Source organism: Marmota flaviventris, chromosome 2 (assembly GCF_047511675.1).
Source record: "Marmota flaviventris isolate mMarFla1 chromosome 2, mMarFla1.hap1, whole genome shotgun sequence".
Lineage (NCBI taxonomy): Eukaryota > Metazoa > Chordata > Mammalia > Rodentia > Sciuridae > Marmota > Marmota flaviventris.
This window is the reverse complement of record NC_092499.1, coordinates 180554232-180577487: the sequence shown is the minus strand read 5'-3', so window position 1 is coordinate 180577487 and position 23256 is coordinate 180554232. Positions and strand designations below refer to the sequence as shown.

General features: G+C 34.3%; 1 protein-coding gene across 7 annotated transcripts in view; it reads left to right on the top strand.

The window, feature by feature from the left end:
* Positions 1-23256, top strand: part of Ncoa6 (nuclear receptor coactivator 6) — a 91165-nt gene that overhangs the window by 13407 nt on the left and 54502 nt on the right. For 6 of the 7 annotated variants that reach the window (XM_071608861.1, XM_071608860.1, XM_071608863.1 and 3 more), the window contains exons 2-6: positions 4996-5065; positions 5680-5845; positions 12996-13101; positions 18125-18406; positions 21303-21458. In XM_071608861.1, the coding sequence (XP_071464962.1) occupies positions 18172-18406; positions 21303-21458 (391 nt within the window). In that variant the 5' untranslated portion in view covers positions 4996-5065; positions 5680-5845; positions 12996-13101; positions 18125-18171. The remainder of the gene's footprint in view (positions 1-4995; positions 5066-5679; positions 5846-12995; positions 13102-18124; positions 18407-21302; positions 21459-23256) is intronic. The other variant, XM_071608858.1, reaches the window with a different exon arrangement.

Sequence of the window (23256 nt, the reverse complement as noted above, 5' to 3'; positions counted from 1 at the left end):
TTTTTTTAGCTTTAGGTGGACACAATATCTTTATTTTATTTTTATGTGGTGCTGAGGATCGAACCCAGTGCCTCATGCATGCCAGGCAAGCACGCTACTACTTGAGCCATATCCCCAGCCCGAGGATATCATTTAAAAAAAAAAATTTTTTTTGTAGTTGTAGATGGACACTATACCTTTATTTTATTTTATTTATTTTTATGTGGTGCTGAGGATCAAACCCAGTGCCTCACACAAATAAGCAAGCACTCTGCCACTGAGCTACAGCCCCAGCCCAAGGATATAATTTTTTAACCAACCATATTGCCAGATTATTCTTTAGAATGGCCACCAATTTTTCTCACCACTAGCTACTAGTTAATGTTGTATTTTGTAAATTTTTTTCTTCTAGTGTTCTAGTGATACCTCACAGTTTTGTGGGTTTTAAAAAAATATTTAAATGTTTTATCATAAAAAAATATCAAACATATAAAAAACCACCAGAAATAATACCTACCACCTATATCCAACATGTTGCCATATGCTTAATAATATATTATGTTAAACCTTATAAAAATAAAGACATCGTGATACCAAGCCTTTAAATACTTTAGCCTCACATATCTTACAAATAAGAACATTCTCCTACATGATCACAATGCAATTTTACACCTAATGAAATTAGGTATAATTTCTTAATATTATCTAACATTAAGTCTGTAATTAAGGGCTGGGGATGTGGCTCAAGTGGTAGCGCGCTCACCTGGCATGCGTGCGGCCCGGTTCGATCCTTAGCACCACATACAAAGATGTTGGGTCCGCTGAAAACTAAAAAAAAATTAAATATTAAAAAATTTTTAAAAAAAAGTCTGTAATCTAAGTAATTCCTTGATACTATCTAACATTAAATCTATGTTTAAGTTTCTCCAAAAAAGCTATTTTGGAGACTTGTTTGAAATGGAATAAAATTAAGGGCCCATGCATTGCATTTGTCTGTTGTTATACCCGTAGTCTTTTGTTATTGTTGTTGGGCTGGGGATCAAACCCAGCACCTTGTACATGCTAGGTTAAGCACTGTACCACTGAGCTACATCTCCAGCCCATATCTATAATCTTTTAAAAAATTATTATTTTACATAGAATGCTTCCTATATCCTGTCTGTGTCTACTCCCACTTTTTTCCATGGCATTGTTGACATCGGAGCAGTAGTTTTCTTGTTTATGTCCCATACTCTGGATTTACCTGATTTTTTTTTCTTTGTGACCTTTAACTTGTTCCTTTATTCCTTGTATTTTCCTAAACTGGAAGGTTAGAAGCTTATGCATTAAATTCTAAAGACTTGATTTAGATTTTGCTTACATATTTTGACAAATATTCTTTACTTTGCATCATATCATGAAGTATATAAATATCCCACTGTTTTTTATTTTAAAAAGATGAGTTTAATCTGTTTACTTTTAAAATTATAATTTATTTATATTTTATACAGTGCTGAGGATTGAACCCAGTGCATATGTGCCAGGCAAGTGCTCTACCACTAAGTCACAATCCCAACCCATTGTTATTGATAAGTTTGATCACAGGTGGTAATCATTGTAAAGTTGCTTTTTTGTTGTTGTTGTTGTTACTAGCAAATATGTTTTTAGAAATTTTTATCAGTGGTGATCAATTTTCAAGTAAAAATGTTCAGTATAACTCATCTACTAGCACGTATTTTTCATATCATTTGACTACTTATTCAGTATAAATCTGTTTTCCTTTTATGTTTGTACTATGCATGTAAAATTTTATTTGATGTAACAAAGAATGGAGTGTTGTTGGGGCTGTCTGGCACATGTGAGGCACTGGGTTTGATCCTAAGCACCACGTAAAAATAAGTAAATAAAGGTATTGTGTCCATCTACAACTAAAATAAATAAATAAATAATAAAAAGAATGGTACATTGTTATAAAAGATAAATTTGAAGTGTTAGGATATAGCTAAAAACAAATAAAACTTAACCAAGAAAAAGAAAGAATTACAGATTGCAACAATAAAATAACAGACATTTATTTGACAGGATCTTGTGGTGATTTGTGTTTGCTTTTTTAAAAGAGCATTTTAAGAAGACAAACCTAAAAAATACAGAACTCTTGAGTAAAACACTTATTTTTCTTTGTGAAATAGGGGGAAAATTTTGAGTTGATAAAAATTGCTTTATACCCTCACCCAAAAAGTACTTAGACTTTGGGGGTTTTTTGATGTGGTTGTTTGTTTTGGAAGTGGGGGAACAGGGATTGAACTAAGGGGCACTCAACCACTGAGCCACATCCCCAACCCTATTTTGTTTTTAATTTAGAGACAAGGTCTCACTGAGTTGCTTAGTGCCTCACTGTTGCTGAGGTTGGCTCTGAATTTTCGACCCTCTTGCCTCAGCCTCCTGAGCTGCTGGAATTACAGACATGTACCACCGCACCCAGCTAGATTTTGGTTTTATTCCTTAGTCTCTGAATATTTCATTTAGCTGTCCTTTATATAACAATTCTTTATCAATTTTATATAACTATTTTTTCTGTTATTCCTGTAGTCAATTTTTTCTTATTATTTCTTTTCTGTTATGAATTCAATAGGATTTTCCTTTCAAACCACAAACACAGTATATGTTTATTGCAACAAGCTGAATTATACATTTCCTTCTAAATCATTAAGGAAATATCTAGTTCCCCCTTTTTACTAGCTACATAATATTCCATTTATATTGTTTTTTTGTTCAGTGTGTTTTCAGATTTTTTTTTAGTACTGGAGGACTAAAACCTCCACATACTGGGCAAGCAATGAGTCATGCCCCCAGCCCTTTTTTAAACTTTATTTTTTATTTTTTTTAATGTTTATTATTTATTTTTTAGTTATTGGTGGACACAACATCTTTATTTTATTTGTATGTGGTGCTGAGGATCGACCCCAGCACCCTGCACATGCCAGGCGGCGCACTACGGCTTGAGCCACACCCCCAGCCCTTAAACTTTATTTTGAGATAGGGTCATGCTAAGTTTCCCAGGCTGTTCTCAAACTTGTGATCCTCCTGCCTTAGTCTCTCGAATAGCTGAAGTTATGGACATGGGCTACCACACTAGGCCCCAGTAGCCATTCTGTGCATATAGTTTTATGAAATGGAGCTTTTACTTCTGTAGGATAAGCCCCAAATATAGGTTAAAAGTTCAGTTTATTTTAGTTTTATTATGAATTTCCAGTTTGATTTTCTCAAAGGTTGTCACAGTTCTTATTCCCACTGGGACTGAAGAATAATTAAATTACTTGATAAATAATCCTTAAGCTTTTTTATATCTAAATGGAGAGATTCTATTTAGCTCTAGCTCTAGTGAACTATCTTTTCATTTTCAAATTTAAGATTCCTAGACTCAGATTGTGTCCTGCCCCAAATTATTCAACTTTTTTTGTTTTATTTTTAAAATTTTAAAATATTTTTAATTTGTTCTAATTAGTTGCACATGACAGTAGAATGTTTTTTGATACAGCATACATAATGAAATATAACTTCTTATTCATCTGGTTGTACATGATGTAGAGTTACACAGATCATGTAATCATACGTGCACATAAGGTAATAATGTCTGGTTCATTCTGCTATCATTCCTACCCTCATGTCCCCTCCCTTCCCTTCACTCCCCTCTGTCTAGTCCAAAATACCTCTGTTTTTCCCCCTCCCTTATTGTGAATTAGCATCCACATATCAGAGAAAACATTCAGCCTTTGGTTCTTTGGGATTGGCTTCTCTTAGCATAATATTCTCCAGTTCCATCCATTTATCTGCAAATGCATAATTTCATCCTTCTTTAAGGCTGAGTTATATTCCATTGTGTATACATACTACATTTTCTTCATCTATTCAAGGACACCTAGGTTGTTTCCATAGTTTAGCTAATGTGAATTTGAACTGCTATAAACCTTGATGTGGCTTTGTCACTGTAGTATGCTGATTTTAAGTCCTTTGGGTATAAACCTACAAGTGGGATGACTGGGTCAAATGCTGGTTCCATTCCGAGTTTTCTGAGAAATCTCCATATTGCTTTCCATAGTGATTGTACGACCAAATAATACAACTTTAAGGAAGGCCACAATTAGATCCCAGGGCACACCTACCTTGCCATGTTCAGCCTAGCCCTCTTTCTAATTCACCTTATGTTCCATTATCATGAATAATGCTAGTATATTTTGCATATGTACCTAGTTGATTTTACTACTAATAATTTGACATATTACTCAACAGATTATTGAGAGCATCAAAAAAAAAAAAAAAAATGGGTACCCAGGTTAGGAAATAGTTGCATTGCATTAGATGTTTAATTCTCTTAAGTGTATGGTGAAACAGCTGCGATAACTTGGGAAATCTGTGTTTTTCATTAATTTACTTCCTTGTTTTTGCAGTTGTCACTTGTAATATAATTTTTCAGATAAGTAGGAGAAAAAATGTTAAATTAAAAATATGATGTCAGCATATTTACAGTTTTGAAGCAGAAGGACTGTGACAAGAAGTACAGATCTGTAGCTAAACATCTGTGAGCTAGGCCAAATCACAAAACTTCCATGGGACTCTGTTTCTGTACCTACTTAATTAGAATCTGTAGGGGTTTCTGCCCAAGACACATGTGCTGTATCTGTTTTTTTTTTTTTTAAAGTATTAATTGTAAAGTATAACACACATAAAGACAAGTGCACAAATCATAAGGATAATGAATTACAAAATGAACATACTTTGTAACCAATACAGAAGTATTTTGAAAATATCTTGAGTTTTATTTGGGATTATAATAAGCTTTCTTTGTTAAAAACCACTGGACTAGAGATCATCTTGGGTCTTTTACAACACTTTCTAGAATAAAATTATAAGAAACAGTGACAGATGGAATTTGGCCAGTTACAAAAATTTACTTTAAATAGATTTATTGGGTTTATGTTTGGTCTTTTCTTCTGACGTTTCTCTTCTTCCTCTTTGCCCTTTTTCCTTTTTGTCTAGGTCCTGGGAGGAATGGAGAGGGGTCCTACTGACTATCTTTTCTGAGAGTGGTCAGAGAGTTCTTAAACAGGTCTGTTGCTTCTCTAGAATACAAACAAATGTATTATTTTAAAGACTTTGTTTCAACTTAAAGTTTTGAATTAGAAATAGACTTTTTAAAAAGAATTTATTTTGATCTCAGCATTCATAAGGTACTTTACTTTGCCAAGCTATAGGTGGCATGCGGGTTGGATCCAAACCAACTAAATGAGATCTGCTTAATAGAAAAGCAGTCACTTGTGTTAAATAGGTATAACATGGCAGAATTCTTCATTGGTTCCATAGAAAGAACCAGAAAAAGACAAAAAGGTAAATTTCTCAGTTGTCCATGATTTTGGAAGGAATGGAGTAGAGGTATAGATAAAACCAGAAAAGAAAATAATTATTTGGCCCTTTCTGATGTTCTCAGAATTTATAACATGAGGTGGAGGGGTAGCTACTTAGCAGATCTCAGAAGGACAAGTGGATATACTTTTTGTTTATATTCAGCTATCTCTTTCTGTGTTATCATGAATGACCTTTACCATTATTCAGACAGATTAAAAACTATAGCTCAGTGATTTCTCAAACTTTTCTTCATATTGCAGTCATCCACAGGGTTCTTGGAAAACTACTGATGTCTTTGTCTCTGTCCCCACTGCCCAGATTGTGATTTAATTGCCCTAGATGTATGGAATTGACGTGGGCATTGGAATTTTAAAAGGATCCTTGGTGATTCTCAAGTGCCAAAAAGTTGGGAACCACTGCTCTAGCTAGTTAAAGCAGAACTGGTCACTTTGCAACTGGTGACTCCCCATCACCTTGTCCCCATGTAAGTATTTGGATAAATATATAAATAAGGGGATAAATACTTCAATTTAAGAATCGTGTGCTTTAAGCCCAAGTTCTTACTATACTCCATAAAAGGTGGGACTGTGTCTGTATTTTTATCATCATTGTATGTTTAGCATTGAGAATGGTACCTGGCATGTTTTGCATACTTAAATGTTTGTTGAATGAATGAATGAAATCATCAGTCTCTCAGGAGCTAAGAGTATGCTTTTACCAAATATTCAAGTAGGTTATAAGTGTGGTGTGGTAGTGAAGAGCCCTGCTTTTAGAATCTGATTGCCTGGGCACACTCTGGCTGTATGTATAGTCTTAAGCAAGTTACTTAACATCTCTGTGCTTTAGTTCCTCTTTTGTAAATGGAGGTAATAGAACCTATTCATGGTCGTTTTGAGGGGATTAATTGAATTAATAATGCAAAGTGCTTAGAACAGTGCCTGGTATATAACAATATTTCTGCAAGTTTTAGCTACTGCAGAATTCAGGAAGCTCCAAATTCTCTTTAGTTTCAGTAATTAACCTGTAGAATATTATTTTCTCACAAAAAATAGCATATTGTATTTAATGATTTACTCCTTGTTTTTTTTTTTTTTTCTCCCAACAATATATCTTGGAGATCTTTCCACATAGCAGCACAGACAGCATCCTTATTCTTGCTCACTGCATTTCTTTTTTTTTTTTTTTTTCTTTTCTGTTTATTACATTTCATTTTTATGGATTTGATCAGTACCTATTGGTGGGCATCTGGATGAAAACAGTATGGAGTGAATACCTTGTACCATTTTTTAAATATTTATTTTTTAGTTGTAGTTGGACACAATAAGTAGCTTTATTTTATCTATTTATTTATTTATTTATATGTGGTGCTGAGGATAGAACCTAGGGCCTCGCTAGGCAGAGCGCTCTACCACTGAGCCACAACCCCAGCCCTGTCCTTTTGTTTTTGACAGGTGTATCTGTCAGATCACTAACTAACAGTGGAATCATTTTGTTAGTGGTATATGTAATTGATATTTTTTAAAAATGTTTTTTAGTTGGACACAATATCTTTATTTTTTATTTTTATTTTTTAATTTTTTTAGTTGTAGTTGGACACAAATCCCTTATTTTATTCATTTATTTTTATGTGGTGCTGAGGATCGAACCCAGGGTCTCGAACATGCGAGGCAAGTGCTCTATCGCTGAGCCACAACCCAAGCCCCTGTAATTGATGTTTTGATGTATATTATCTAATTGCTGGCATTAACACCGATTTGCACTACCACCAACAATTAAACGAGAGTGCCTGTTTTCTCCATAACCTTGCCAAGACAATACATTATCAAATTTTTGGATTTTTGCTAATTTGATGAATGAAAAGTGTTTTTTTTTTGGGGGGGGGCGGGTTCTGGACTGATGGTGGTGCTAGGGAATGAACTCAGGGCATCATGCATGCAAGTACTTTGCCATTGAGCTATACCCCCTAGCCCTGCCTCTGTGCTGAGAGCTACATTTTATTATGTTAAGGAAGCACTTATATACTAATTTATTTGACGTTTTAAAAATATGATTATTAGAGTGGGGATATAGCTCTGTTGTTTTAGAGTGTGTGCCTCTCACATGCAGAAGACCCTGGGTTCTAATCCCCAACACCACAAAAAAAATATATATATATCAGGAATGTTTCTTGAATTTTTTCAAATTACAGTATCTATGGAGAGGATCATATAACTTCTCCCCTTAATTTCCTAATAACAAGTCTTCCTTAAACTTGTAGAACAGTCTTCACTTTATTATGATGCATTATCTTTTTTAAAAAATATTTTTTAGTTGTCATTGAATCTTTTTTCTTATTTATTTATTTATATGTGGCGCTGAGGATTGAACCAGGACCTCATGCATGCCAGGCAAGTGTTCTACCACAGAGCCACAACTCCAGCCTTCATGATACATTATATTTTAATGTACTGTCAGGATCTATTTAAAATTTGATTTAGAATCTTGTATCACTGTAAAAAGGGTTGGTTTGTAGCTCTCTGCCTTTGAATTTATTTTTTTAAAATTGCTCTGGTCTGGACATGGTGGCTCATGCCTGTAAGTAATCTCAGTGACTTGGGAGGCTGAGTCATAAGGATTGCAAGTAAGAGACCAGCCTGACCAATTTAGTGAGATCCTAAGCAACTTAGCCAGCTCCTGTCTCAAAATAAAAAATAAAAAGGACTGGGGATATGGCTCAGTATTTAAGCACCCCTAGCTGCTTCAATTTCCAGTACACAAACACACACACACACACACACACACACACACACGTGTTTTTATATATATATATATCTGGAACAGTGTCAGATCATTAGACTTATGTTCTTCAAAGGGTTAATTGTATTTTGTATTAAATTTGTATGTGGTTCATGGGGGTTTAGCATATTTACATATCAATAAAAGTTTGAGCAAAGTTATCTCAGTGATCCCTTTTATTTCCACTGTTTCTGTTTCTTGCCATTTTACATATTTGAATTTTCTCCCTTTTTACTTAATTAAGTTAACTAGATGTTTAATTTTTTTTAATTTTTTCTTCCAGTGATTGATTTCCATTTTATCTATATTGATTTTTTAAATTTTGCTTTCTTTCATTTCACTTTATTGCTTTTTTTATAACTTTGAATCAGGAATTTAAATCATTTATTTTCCTTCTTTTTGTTCCCAATAAAGGTCTTTTTTTTCTTTTATTGCTTTTATTTTTTTTAAATACACGACAGCAGTGGAATGCATTACAATTCTGATTACACATGAAGAGTACAGTTTTTCATATCTCTGTATATAAAGTATATTCACGCCAATTTATGCCTTTATACATGTATTTTGGGTTTTTTGCATTACAATTCTTAATACACATATATACCACAATTTTTCATATCTTTGTTTTGTATGAAAAGTATGTTGACACCCAATTCAAGCCTTCATACATGTACTTTGTATAATGATGTCCATCACATTCCACCATCCTTGCTAATCCCCTGCCCCCTCCCTTTCCCTCCCACCCCAATTCATTGACTCCTCCCATGCTCTCCCTCCCTACCTCACTATGAGTCAACCTCCTTATATCATAGAAAACATTTCTGCATTTTTTTTTGAGATTGGCTAACTTCACTTAGCATTGTCTTCTCCAACGCCATCCATTTACCTGTAAATGCCATGATTTTGTTCTTTTTTAATGCTGAGTAAAATTCTATTGTGTATATATGCCATTGTGTGTGTGTGTGTGTGTATACATATACTTTTTTTTTATCCATTCATCCACTGAAGGATATCTAGGTTGGTTCCACAGTTTAGCTGTTGTGAACTGTGTTGCTGTAAACATTGATGTGGCTGTGTCCCTGTAGTATGCTGTTTTTAAGTCCTTTGGGTATAGTCCGAGGAGAGGAATAGCTGGGTCAAATGGTGGTTCCATTCCCAGATTTCCAAGGAATCTCCATACTGCTTTCCAAATTGGCTGTACCAATTTGCAGTCCCACCAGCAATGTATGAGTGTACCTTTTTCCCCACATCCTTGCCAACACTTGTTGTTTGTCTTCATAATAGCTGCCATTCTGACTAGAGTGAGATGATATCTTAGAGTAGTTTTAATTTGCATTTCTCTGATTGCTAGAGATGATGAGCATTTTTTCATATATTTGTTGATTGATTATATATCCTCTTCTTGAAAAGTGTCTGTTCAGGTCCTTGGCCCATTTGTTGATTTGGTTATTTATTTTTTTGGTGTTTAGCTTTTTGACTTCTTTATAAACCCTAGAGATTAGTGCTCTATCTGATGTGTGAGGGGTAAAAATTTGCTCCCGGGATGTAGGCTCTCAGTTCACATCACAGATTGTTTCTTTTGCTGAGAATAAACTTTTTAGTTTGATTCCATCCCATTTATTGATTCTTGGTTTTAATTCTTACGCTATAGGAGTCTTATTAAGGAAGTTGGAGCCTAATCCCACATGTTGAAGATTAGGGCCTACTTTTTCTTCTATTAGATGCAGAGTCTCTGGTTTAATACCTGGGTCCTTGATCCATTTTGAGTTAAGTTTTGTGCATGGTGAGAAAGAGGGGTTTAATTTCATTTTGTTGCATATGGATTTCCTGTTTTCTCAGCACCATTTGTTGAAGATGCTATCTTTTCTCCAGTGCATGTTTTTGACACCTTTGTCTAATATAAGATAATTGTAATTTTGTGGGTTAGTCTCTATGTCCTCTGTTCTGTACCATTGGTCTACCAGCCTGTTTTGGTGCCAGTATCATGCTCTTTTTGTTACTATTGCTCTATAGTATAGTTTAAGGTCTGGTATAGTGATACCACCTGCTTCACTCTTCCTTCTTAGCATTGCTTTAGCTATTCTGGGTCTCTTATTTCATGACTGCTTTTTCTATTTCTATGAGGAATGCCATTGGGATTTTGATTGGAATTGCATTAAATCTGTATAGTGCTTTTGGTAGTATGGTCATTTTGATAATATTAATTCTGCCTATCCAAGAGCAAGGTAGATCTTTCCATCTTCTAAGGTCTTCTTTGATTTCTTTCTTTAGGGTTCTGTAGTTTCATTGTATAGATCTTTCAACTCTTTTATTAAGTTGAGTCCCAAGTATCTTATTTTTTTTGAGGATATTGTGAATGGGATAGTTTTTCTCATTTCCTTCTTAGAGGATTTGTCACTGATATAAGAAATGCCTTTGATTTATGGGTGTTGATTTTATATCCTGCTACTTTGCTGAATTCACTTACTAGTTCTGTGAGTTTTCTGGTGGAGTTTTTTGGGTCTTCTAGGTATAGAATCATATCGTCAGCAAATAGAGCTAATTTAAGTTCTTCTTTTCCTATACGAATCCCTTTAATTTCTTTCATCTGTCAAATTGCTCTGGCCAGTGTTTCAAGAACTCTGTTGAATAGGTGAAAGAGGGCATCCCTGTCTTGTTCCAGATTTTAGAGGGAATGCCTTCAATATTTCTCCATTTAGAATGATGTTGGCCTGAGGCTTAGCGTAGATAGCCTTTACGATGTTGAGATATGTTCCTGTTATCCCTAGTTTTTCTAGTGTTTTGAACATAAAGGGATGCTGTATTTTGTCAAATGCTTTTTCTGCATCTATTGAGATGATCATATGATTCTTTAAGTCTATTGATGTGATGAATTACATTTATTGATTTCCATATGTTGAACCAACCTTGTGTCCCTGGGATGAATCCCACTTGATCATAGTGTACAATCTTTTTGATATGTTTTTGTATTCGATTTGCCAGAATTAATTTATTGAAAATTTTTGCATCTATGTTCATTAGAGATATTAGTCTGAAGTTTTCTTTCTTTGAAGTATCTTTGTCTGGTTTTGCGATCAGGGTTATATTGGCCTCATAGAATGGGTTTGGAAGTGCTTCCTCTTTTTCTGTTTCCTGAAATAAATTGAAGAGTATTGGTATTAGTTCTTCTTTAAAGGTCTTGTAGAATTCGGCTGTGTATCCATCCGGTCCTGGGCTCTTCTTGGTTGGTAATCTTTTGATGGCTTCTATTTCCTCACTTGATATTGGTCTGTTTAAGTTGGGTATCTTCCTGACTCAATCTGGGCAGATCATATGACTTAATAAATTCGTCTATGCTTTCTTTCAGTTCACTTTATTGCTTTTTTTATAACTTTGAGTCAGGTATTTAAGTCACTTATTTTCCTTCTTTTTGTTCTCCAATAAAGGTATTTTTTTAAAATGTTTTTAGTTGTAGATGGACAAATGCCTTTATTTTATTTATTTATTTTTATGTGATGCAGGGGATTGAACCCAGTGCCTCACACATGCTAGGCAAATGCTCTATCACTAAGTTACAGCCCCCCAGTAAAGGTGTTTTATGGCTATGAATTTTCTTCACTGAACTGGCTATATTCTTAGGTTTCTATGTATAGTATTTCCTTATGGTTTTCTAGAAATTGGCAGTTCTGATTTGTAATTTTTAAAACCTCAGTCCAAAGTTTTGCTGTTGTTTTACAATGGAAAAGACCTTTATTTCTTGATTTTATTTTGAATTTATAATTTCAGTGCATTGTCATCAGAGTATTTGATTGTCCTATTGTTGGTTTTTAGGTTAAGATTTTCTTTATGGTCTTACTTTTAAAATTCCTTTTTCTTGAACTAAAAAATAATTACAGGATTTTTTTCCTCTAATTATTAACTACTAGTACATATATCCATCTAGATTTTAAAGCCAGTGCTTGGGCTGGGGTTGTAGCTTAGTGATAGAGCACTTGCCTGGTACTCGTGAGGCACTGGGTTCTATCCTTGGCACCACATAAAAATAGATAAATAAAATAAAGGTATTTGTTTATTTACAACTAAATAAATAAATAAAATTTAAAAAAGAAAGTCAGTACATGCAGGAATGTAAAATCATAACACCCAAATTAAAGATGTTATAGACTGATGCTATCTTATTAAAATAGATAAAGTGTGCCAAATATGAAGTGTGCCAAAATAATACATTTTTAAAAATATTTAATTTTTAGTTGTAGTTGGGCACAATAGCTTTATTTTTTTATATGTGGTGCTGAGAATTGAACCCAGGCCGTCGCATGTGCTAGGCAAACGCTCTACCACTGAGCCACAACCCCAGCCCCCAAAATAATACATTTTCTGTGCAGAATTTCTATGCTACTACAAAAAATACTTTACAACTTAAACTGAAGATTTAATGAAAAATACAATGTTTAAATATTATGGATATACTTGGGAAAAAATTACATCTGTATTCATGAAGTTTAAAAACTAACTTTGAAGTTTTGTTCAAAGATACGGGTTTTTTATCTAGTGTATATATATAACTGTTTTGGTTTTGGCTCCCAGTAACTGCAAACAATGTGGTATGGTGTTAATTCATTTTAATTTGACAGATTTAGGAAAGAAGATACAGGGTGGTCTCTAAGGCCTCTTGATTCTTAAATGAAGCCGGTATTAAATTCCTGAGTTTTGCTTCCACATTCTGAATGCTTACTTATGAGTGTTTTAAGATCTCAGAAAAAGATATTTATTGGAGACTCAATGAAAAGTATTGTACCATTCTCTAAAGATGCCAAAATACTGTTATTTTTTATTTTTCTTTTCTTTCTCTTTCTTCCTCTCTCTCTCTTTTTTTTTAGAATTCTGATTTGGCTGTTATCTTGAAATATAAGCCCTAAAAATGCCAACTTGTTTGGACTTAGAAGATGACCTGAATAAATGATAAAAATTAAGAAAGACATTTTGGTGAGTAAAATGTTATATAGGATAGTAGATAAAAGGCCCAAAGTAATGTTTATTCTTTTGGTTTTTCAGGTATTGCCTTTCTTTTTAGAGAAACTGTCTAAAATGCATTTTTTATTTTTATTTTTATTTATTTTTTTTTAAAGAGAGAGGGGGAGAGAGAGAGAGAGAGAATTGTTATTTATTTCTTTTTTAGTTTTCGGCGGACACAACATCTTTGTTTGTATGTGGTGCTGAGGATCGAACCCGGGCCGCACGCATGCCAGGCGAGCGCGCTACCGCTTGAGCCACATCCCCAGCCCCAGCATTTTTTATTTTTAGAACCACTGAATAAAATGCAAATGCCATTCTTCTGTTTGTATTTATTTTTTAATTATTTTATTTTTTCTGGTCTGGGGATTAAACCCAGAACCTACAGCATGCTAGGCAAGCATTCTACCACTGAGCCATATCCCCAGCCTTCATTTTCTGTTTTTAAGTAGGGTTTCTACAATAAACTTTTTTAATGTAGTTTCTCACCCTTTTTTAAAGAATCACCTCGGATTTCACAGTAAATAATAACTGATGATTAAAATCTATCTTGATTAAAACTGTAATAGATTTCAAACAAATATCTCTGATTAAAAATAGGATATATTTTTAATTCTTATTTGGGAGACTGAGCTGGGAGGATCAGTTTAACCCAGGAGTTCAAGACCAGCCTGGAAAACAGTGAGAGCCCTGTTTCAAAAAAAGAAAATAAATATATGTACGTGGAAAGTTGCAGACTAAACACAACCTATGTTTTAATGCTGTTTAGATTGGAGTTAAGCTAAAGCCCAGCAGAAATTAGACCGTTTTTATCTTGAAACTTATGGTTTCAAGTACAGCATTCATAATAAATTCTTTGAGTCTTCATCTGGATGCTATGTCATAGTCGGTTTAACTGACATGGGAGACTCTTCAGAAATGCTTGTGGAGACTTGACAAATGACCATTTATTCATTTAATAAGTCTCTTAATTTAGAAGAGTTGTTATCCACTTTTTCCTATAAGAGACTAAATCAGATGTTCTGTAGAAATCCTATACTCTTGATTTATCTGATTATTCCCTCATGGTGCTTTTTAAGTTCTTTCTTTATCTCCTATTAAAGACTCGTTAGATTAAGATTAAACACTTTTGGCAAGAATACTTTGTAGATAATTCAGTGCACTTAATACTGTACATAATTTCTTGTTGTTTCTCTGTAAGTCATGCTAAGGTTGATCATTGCATTCAGATGGTAACAGTCATGTCTTTACATTGTGGAGTTAGAGTTTTCCCTTTGCCAGCAGCATGTGAATGTTTAGTTCTCTTTCAGTTTTTCATGTAATGTGTTATCCTTATTCATGATCCATTCTTGTATAAACATAATTGATTCCCTGGCGATTCCTTCATCAACTGGAGCTATTAGGTAGCTCTAAAATTGTTTTTACTGCTAAGTTAAAATAAATATTATGATTGCCTTTTAAATTTTTCCTAAATATCACATTTGTTCTTAAATTCTTTATGAAAGATTAAAAGAGCCTGAGTAAAAAGTGAAATTATTAGGTAATCTGAAAATTTATTATGTGGATGAAAGCTGGTGGTCATTCTTAGCAAACCCAGACAATAACATATGCCTTCTTGTGACAGATGTCAAAAGTGAGCAAATGATTCTCATGAAGCAGTCACCTACAGTTTGTTTTCTCTTTCCAAGAGCAGTTAACTGAATTACATTTCACTGAAAAGTTGTTCAGTTATTTTGATAGTAAATCCTTCATCGAGGGTCGGATTTTAAGTGGATATTATCTCAGTGACCACATTATCTTGAAGTTTCCTTAAAAATTGAAGGGGAAGTCAACAGTTTTTCATAGATTGTTCCAGTTTTCTTATTTTGTAATTACCTGTATACTGTTTTGGTATTGTTGAACTGGTTATTCCTGAATTGGTATATCTGTGTCTGCCAGTCAAGGGTTTTCCAAGTTGGGATACACAGCCTTCATGGAACAATCAGCAGCCTCATTAGATGACTATCAGTCAGATTTTTTAATTGGTCTCCCTCTTTCCAGCTAAAGATTCTTTTCGAAAATTTTCTTAAATTTTTAGTTATTTTCTTGGCAATTCCAACTTTGGAACAACTGCTAAGAAACTAACTTTTTTGACAGTTTCAGCCATCAGTCTTTTTCCTGCCAAGCCGCAGTTTTTAAGCCCTAAAAATCTTCATTAGCGGGGCTGGGGATGTGGCTCAAGCGGTAGCGCGCTTGCCTGGCATGTGTGCGGCCCGAGTTCGATCCTCAGCACCACATACAAACAAAGATGTTGTGTCCACCAAAAACTAAAAAAAAGAAAAGAAATATTAAAAATTTCTCTCTCTCTCAAAAAAAAAAACTTCCTTCATTAGCTTTCATTTATTTACCTTTAATCTAAAATTTGTTAGAATTTGTAAAGTGCAGTTAAATAAAGAGTGGTAGTTTTTATATAGGTATTTTCTGAATGCTGTTATTTCTTAACCACACCACCCGGTTCTGTTCTGACAGTAACAATACAAGAAAAGGATATAATTACTAGATTATAAGGTGCTTTGCTCAAATGTACAAGTATTTTTTGCCTATTTGCTTAAACAACAGAAAAGTTTTTCCCCAAATATTGCTTAGGTTTTTGTTTTAATTTTTTTTTAAGTTGTCGATGGACCTTTATTTTATTTATATATATGTGGTGCTGAGAATTGAACCCAGTGCTTCACACATGCTGGGCAAGTGCTCTACCACTGAACTATAACCCTAGCTGCCCTTAGGTTGGCTTTTTTTTTTTTTTAATATTTTTTTTAGTTGTAGATGGATACACAATATCTTTATTTATTTTTATGTGGTGCTGAGGATGGAACCCAGGGCCCCACACATGCAAGGCAGATGCTTTACCACTGAGCTACAGCTACAGCCCCTAGGTTGGTTTTTAAAAAGCTTTTGCTTTTGAAGGTTAATCACTGTTTAATAAAGAAGAGTTAAGCAAGGTTTTTTAAATACTTTATCCTCTTTAATACATGTAGTATACAAATAACAACATAGTTTGACATTTCTTTCTTTTTTATTTTCAGTAATGGGCATCAAATTCATGATTGCTCTACCACTGAGCTATATTCCCATCCCTTTTTATTTTTTATTTTGATACAGGGTCTTGCTAAGTTGCCTAGATTGGCCTTGACTTTACATTCTCCTCCCTCAGCTTCCCCAGTAGCTGGGAGTATAGGTATGTGCTATTGACTTCAAGGTTTTCTTTTGTTATTGTTATTATTTTGGTTTTTTGGTGTTACTGGGGTTAAATGCTGGATGCCCTGCTACTAAGCTACATCACCAGTCCCCTCCCGCTTTTATGTGGGTGCTAGGGATTGAACCCAGGGCCTCATGCAGGCTGGGCAAGCACTTTGCCACTGAGTTATATGCCCAGCCCCCCAGTCCTTATTTATTTATTTTCAAAAAATTGTTCTAAGTTTAATTTTTAAACATTTTGCTTTTTTTTTGCAGGACTAGAAATTAAACCTTGAGCACTCTACCACTGAGCTATAACCCTACCCCTTTAATTTTTTTTTTTTTTTTGACACCTCATCTCACTAAGTTACTCAGGCTGGCATCAAGCTTTCAATCCTCCTGCCTCAGCCTACTAAGTAGTTGAGATTATAGATATCTATAGGCATACACCACCTCAATTTGCATTTCTTAATGACTTTCAGCATACTTGGGAAATAGGAAATTTATCTGTGATCCTACCAATTTAATACAATCACTGTTTACATTTTAGGGTATTTTCAGTTCTTTTTTCTTATTTACTTTATTTAAAAGTTATATTTTAGTAAGGAATTTTTTAACTAGAAAATTGGTGTGAGATTCTTATATACCCATGCTCTTCTTGCATAACGCAAATGCTGATGATTAATATGTATTCATTCACTTTGGTTAAAAATGGGATCTTCAATCCCAAAGCTAATAGAGGAAATTGCCATATGTGATTTTTAATATGCATACTGGTCAGCAACAAAATTGAAAATAGCAAAAAATGTAACTTCTTTAAATCTAAAAGTTAAAAGGTAATTTAGGTCTGTCCAGGACATAATTCATTGCTTCTATAAACATGTACTAACCACTTGTGCTCCTTTAATAAAAGCATTTAAAGATTTATTTTGTTGTTTCTGAATTATTACTTTCAGCCAAATCACTATTAATAACCCTTTAAGAGTTGTTTAAAACATTTTTTTTAGGAACTCCAGTGGTGCAATCTGTTAGCACTTGGTACTTTAAAAAACAGTCTTTGTAAAAGAATTCAGGAGTTTCAGTGATCACCCATATGCTTTCAGTTGGGTCTAGTTGTACTTTGCAGGTTGGAGAAAGAAGAGGGCTTTAGAAAGAAACCTTGGCTCCTCTAAGACTGTTCTTTGGCATAGGAGCAACGGGAGTCTTTGGGGCCACTTGTTCTGTGTGTTCAACCAAAGGCTTATAAAAATTGATTCTCAGAAAGTTTTTATTTAATCCTTTGTACACTCCTCCTAATGTTCCAGGTTTACAAAAAAGGTAGCAATGCAGCATTATAAAAGGGAAATTTAAAGACTTGTTTATTTTTTTTATTTCTGTTACTTCAAAGAACGAATTGTTTTAGCCAGGTGTGGTGCACACACCTATAATTCTATTTACTTGGGAGGCTGAAGCAGGATGATCAAGGCTAGTCTGGGCAACTTAGTAAGACCCTGTCTCAATTAAAAATAAAAAGCACTGGAAATGTAGAAGTAGATATGTATAGTCCTCCTGGGTTCAATTCCCAATACTGGGGGAAAAAAAGAAAAATAATGAATAATTTTAGGATATCTTAATTAAATAGTTTAAGCTTTTCTTTAATTTCTTAATTTTATTATACTATAATACTGTCCTTATCATTTATCAAATAAATTGCAGTTTTCACTAAACTATGAATTGTACATTATAGAGTATATAATTATGCTATGTAATACTCTTCTCTTATCCTTTCCCTTTTTCCAAGGTTTTCTTATTGTCTACTTGGCATATGCTTCAGGAATAATATTCACCATGGTTTTGGACGACCTTCCTAACTTAGAAGACATCTATACTTCCTTGTGTTCATCAACAGTGGAAGACTCAGAGATGGAGTTTGACTCTGGACTAGAAGATGATGACACAAAAAGTGACAGTATTTTGGAGGATTCCACAATTTTTATGGCCTTCAAAGGAAATATAGATGATAAAGATTTCCAATGGAAATTAGATGCAATATTGAAGAATGTGCCCAATTTGTTACACATGGGTAATTTGTTTTAATGATTGTTTCCTTCTTTTCCTTCCATGGTGTTTTGAGTTTTACAAAGAAAGTTTTGCTAAACTAAGTTGAAAGGCTAATTTTAAGTACAAAATTAGGAATTTAGGAGTTTTTAAAAGCAGAAATGCTGTTGTGTTTCTTTTAGTGATAGCACTAACTTTCAAGACCCAAATTTATTTATTGTTTTTAATGCTTTGATCTGTTTCTTTACTATAAGTTGACAGGTTTAAACTGGATCTTTAAGGTCCTTTAAAGCTTAAAAAGATCCAGTATTCTCTGAATCTACTTTAAGTACTTAAAACATACTTATAACATACTTATATTTTAGATTAGAGATCACTGACAGCCTGTTGGATCCAGCCTTCAGACATGTGTTGTATAGCCCACTTTAGTTTTTTTGTTTGTTTGTTTGTTTGCTTTGTTTTTTAAATTTTGTTTTTAGTGTTTGAGTTTATCACCAGTGCTTTAGAAATTGAGATACATTACGTTGGAACCAATTTATCATTAAAAATGAGAAGGTCAGGTAACATTGAGGTCTTCCCATTTCCCAGATGGTGTTAAGTAGCAGCTGCTGCCAAGGGCACTTTGCCTCTCCACAGTTCCCATCTGGCCTCTTCACACATTTTGATAACTTGTCTGGGTCTAGTGGGCATTGTGTTTTTGAAACTTTGTTTATATGTTTACCATCTTTTCTAGTCAGCACCATTATCAGAGTGGAAAGCCTTTTCTCCCAAATCCTAATTTGGTCATGTGCTAATTAGATTTTTCAGGTTTGGGGTGTTTTTCTTTGAGATTTGATGTTTGGAGGAAAGCCCTAGTTTTTTCGGGGGCTTTTTTACTGTCTTGTACAAGGCTCTTGATAGTTAAGGATTACTTAGCACATATAAGAGAATTTCATGTATTGAAATTGCCATTATTATCATCATTATAAGCATAATCATAATCATAGTCATACTGTATGATATTATAAAGGCCTACCTAGACCTAAAATTGTTCATTGCTCTTAATTACCATTTTTGGTTGTTTATAAATTGCTCAATCAGTTATTATCAAATCTAAATTTACAGTTCTGCCAGATTATATTCCTGGTTTAAAAAATATTTTAAGGCTGGGTGTGGTGGTGCACGCCTGTGACTCTAGCAGCCCCAGAGACTGAGGCAGGAGGATCACAAGTTCAAGGCCATCCTCAGCAAATTAGGCATTATTATTGGGTTTTAGTTATTGTGAATAATGCTGCAGTGAACATGGGTGTAATATGTCTTTTCAAGACCCTGCTTTCATTCAGTTCTTTGGGCAGTATACTCAGTATACCATTTGTATGTTTTCTTTGGGGAAATGTCTATTCAAATCCTTAAGCCCCCCACTTTTTAATTTTTTTTTTTATTGTAGATGGTCACAATAGTTTTATTTTAGTTTTATGTGGTGCTGAGGATTGAACCCAGTGCCTTCCACTTGTGAGGCAAGCACTTGACCACCAAGCTACAATCCCAGGCCCCTCATCTTTTTTTTCTTTGCTTACTTTTTGTTGTTGTTGAGTTTTAGGCTTTTTCTGTGTATTCTGGACTCAGTCTTTTATTATATGATTTATAATTCTTCCCATCTGTTATTGCCTTTTTACTAATTTAATACTCAAAATTTTTGTGAAGTTCAATTTTTTTCTCTCTTTTTTTCTTTTGCCTTTAGTGTCATATCTAAAAAATCACTATAATCTAGTGTTGTGAAGCTATTGCCATGTATATTTTCTTCTAAGGGATTTAGGTCTTTTTTCCATTTTGAGTTTATTTTTACATATACTGTAGGTACAACTTCACTGTTTTGCATGTAGATAACCCTAGTTTTCCCAGTAGTCAGCTTTTGTATCTTCTTTTGAGAATATGTCCTGAAGTTTACATTGACTTTTTAGAAATACTGTTATTCTGAAATGTAATGCTTTTCTATCTTAATTGAAGCTTAGTTGTCAAATTTGTGTTGCTTTTTCCCCCCACTCAATTTTGTGTGCTTCAATATAGAAACTCTACTCTTTAGTTTTAAGTACAAAAAAATTTAAACATCAAAGACATAAAGAATCAAGACTTAAGCTCTCCTTAAATTAAAGCATTTATAGGACATTGGAAGAATTCTTTGTCTGGCATCTATGAATACCTTGCATGTAGGTGCTCAATGAATATTTTAAGTTTTATATTAAAATTTCAGTATTTAATTTGGAGAGATAAAATTGCTTAACATTTTGAAAAATGTTAAATCTACTCTTTTTCCTTTTTAGTGTATTTATTTATATAAATTTAGTAGATTATAGTTGCAGATTCCTTAATATTCTGTTGTTAGCATGTATGGCACCCAATATTTTTAGAAAATTTCACTTGAAATTTGAGGCTTCCATGTTCTCAGGTTTTAAGTTCATATGCGTTAGGATGAGTCCAGAAGTAGACATTACTTGATTTTTTTTTTACTTGATTATTTTAAACTTATCTCTCTCTCCTCTCCTGTGTTCTTTACTTTATCTGATTCCTTTCTATTTATTCAGTACTTATAGTATGTCAGGTATTGTACTGGGTTTTTTGTATTTATTATCTCATGTGATACAATCGTATGAATTAGTTTTTTTCCTAGATTTAGAAAAGAGAAAATTACATTTCAGAAAGGTTAAATAGCCTGTTACTGGTCACCCAGGTGCCAAATGGCAAAGTTGGAATTAGATTTGAAGTCCACTTAATGCCAAAGCATTAGATGATTTAATCTCAGATGTTCCAAGCTGGTACCCTGCGTTTTTTTCTCTCTTCTTTTTTTCTTTCTTTTTTTTTTTTTGCTTGCTTGCTTTTTAGTTCCACATCTTCTATTGCCTGAAAAATCACTAATATTATTATTTTTTTTCTTTATGATAAAGAATCCAGCAAGCTAAAGGTACAGAAGGTGGAACCATGGAACAGTGTGCGTGTGACATTCAACATCCCCCGGGAAGCAGCGGAGCGACTACGGATCCTGGCACAGAGCAACAACCAGCAGCTTCGGGATCTGGGGATTCTCTCCGTTCAGATTGAAGGTCTCTTACTTTGTCATGTGCCCATCTGGACCAAAACATAACAATAGTAGAATATAGCATGATTTCTAGTGCTGCTTTGTCTATTCCCCTGCTCTTATGTTTCAGAATGCCAAGTAGCAGCTCATGGCAGCACCTTAGTATAAGAGACACCAAGGTTATTTCTTGGACCCAATGTTCTTCAGCATCTGTGCCCTCAGACTTCCATTTATTTAATTTTGGCCATCAGTCTCAGACTTTGGGTTTTTTGTTTTTGTTTTGGGGTCTTTGTTTGTTTTTCGGTATTGAAGATTGAACCCAGGGGCACTTTACCATTGCACTACATCCCCAACCCTATTTTAAATTTTGTATTTTGACATAGGGTTTCACTAAGTTGCTTAGGGTCTTGCTAAATTGGTGAGGCTGGCTTTGAACTTGCAATCCTCCTGCTTTAGCCTCCCTATCACTGGTATTACAGGCAATTACTACCATGTCTGGCATTCAGCTTTTGGTATTGCTGGTACCCTAACTAGGAACTGATTTGTCTTTTAAAGAATATCTATTTTAATTTGCTTCCTTCTGCCAAAACTTTAATGCTTTCTTTATTCATCTAACAGATTAGGAGGTCCTAAACAGTCCTTTTGTAGCAATATCTATTTTTCAGATATTTTTACTGGAATGACCCTTTTCAAAATAAAAATATGCTCAACACAAACACCTGCTTATTCACCCAGCTTAAAACCCTACTATTGCTTGCTGTTGTTCAAAGAATGAAGACCAAACTCTTTTTTTTTTTATTAGCTACACATGACTTGATTAATTCATACATTTGAATCAAATGGGGTATAATTTCTCATTTTTCTGATTGTACAGATTGCAGAATCACACTGGTCATAGAGTCACCTATATACATACAGCAATCATAATGTCTGTTTTATTCTGCTCCCCTTCCTATGCCCCCTTCCCCTCCCCTCCCCTCCCATCACTTCTCTCTATCCAATCTAATGTGACACACTTTTTTTTCTTTTTCTCCTTACAACATCATACATGTATTCTGTATAACGATGAGGGTCTCCTTCCATCTTCCGTGCAATTCCCCTTCTCCCTCCTTTTCCCTCCCACCTCTCTTCCCTATTTAGTGGTAATTTTCTCATGCTCTTCCTCCCTATCCCATTTTGAGTCACCCCCCTTATATCAGAGAAGACATTCCGGCATTTGTTTTTTAGGGATTGGCTAACTTCATTTAGCATAATCTGCTCTAATGCCATCCATTTCCCTGCAAATGCTATGATCTTGTTATTTTTTAGTGCTGAGTAATATTCCATTGTGTATAAATGCCACATTTTTTTAATCCATTCATCTATTGAAGGGCATCTAGGTTGGTTCCACAGTCTAGCTATTGTGAATTGTGTTGCTATAAACATTGATGTGACTGTGTCCCTGTAGTATGCTCTTTTTAGGTCTTTTGGGTATAGTCCGAGAAAGGGAATAGCTGGGTCAAATGGTGGTTCCATTCCCAGCTTTCCAAGGAATCTCCATACTGCTTTCCAAAAATTGGCTGCACCAATTTGCAGTCCCACCAGCAATGTATGAGTGAACCTTTTTCCCCCGCATCCTCGCCAGCACTTATTGTTGTTTGACTTCATAATGGCTGCCATTCTTATTGGAGTGAGATAGTATCTTAGAGTAATTTTAATTTGCATTTCTCTGATTGCTAGAGATGGTGAGCATTTTTTCATGTATTGGTTGATTGATTGTATATCCTCTTCTGAGAAGTGTCTGTTCAGGTCCTTGGCCCATTTGTTGATTGGGTTATTTGTTT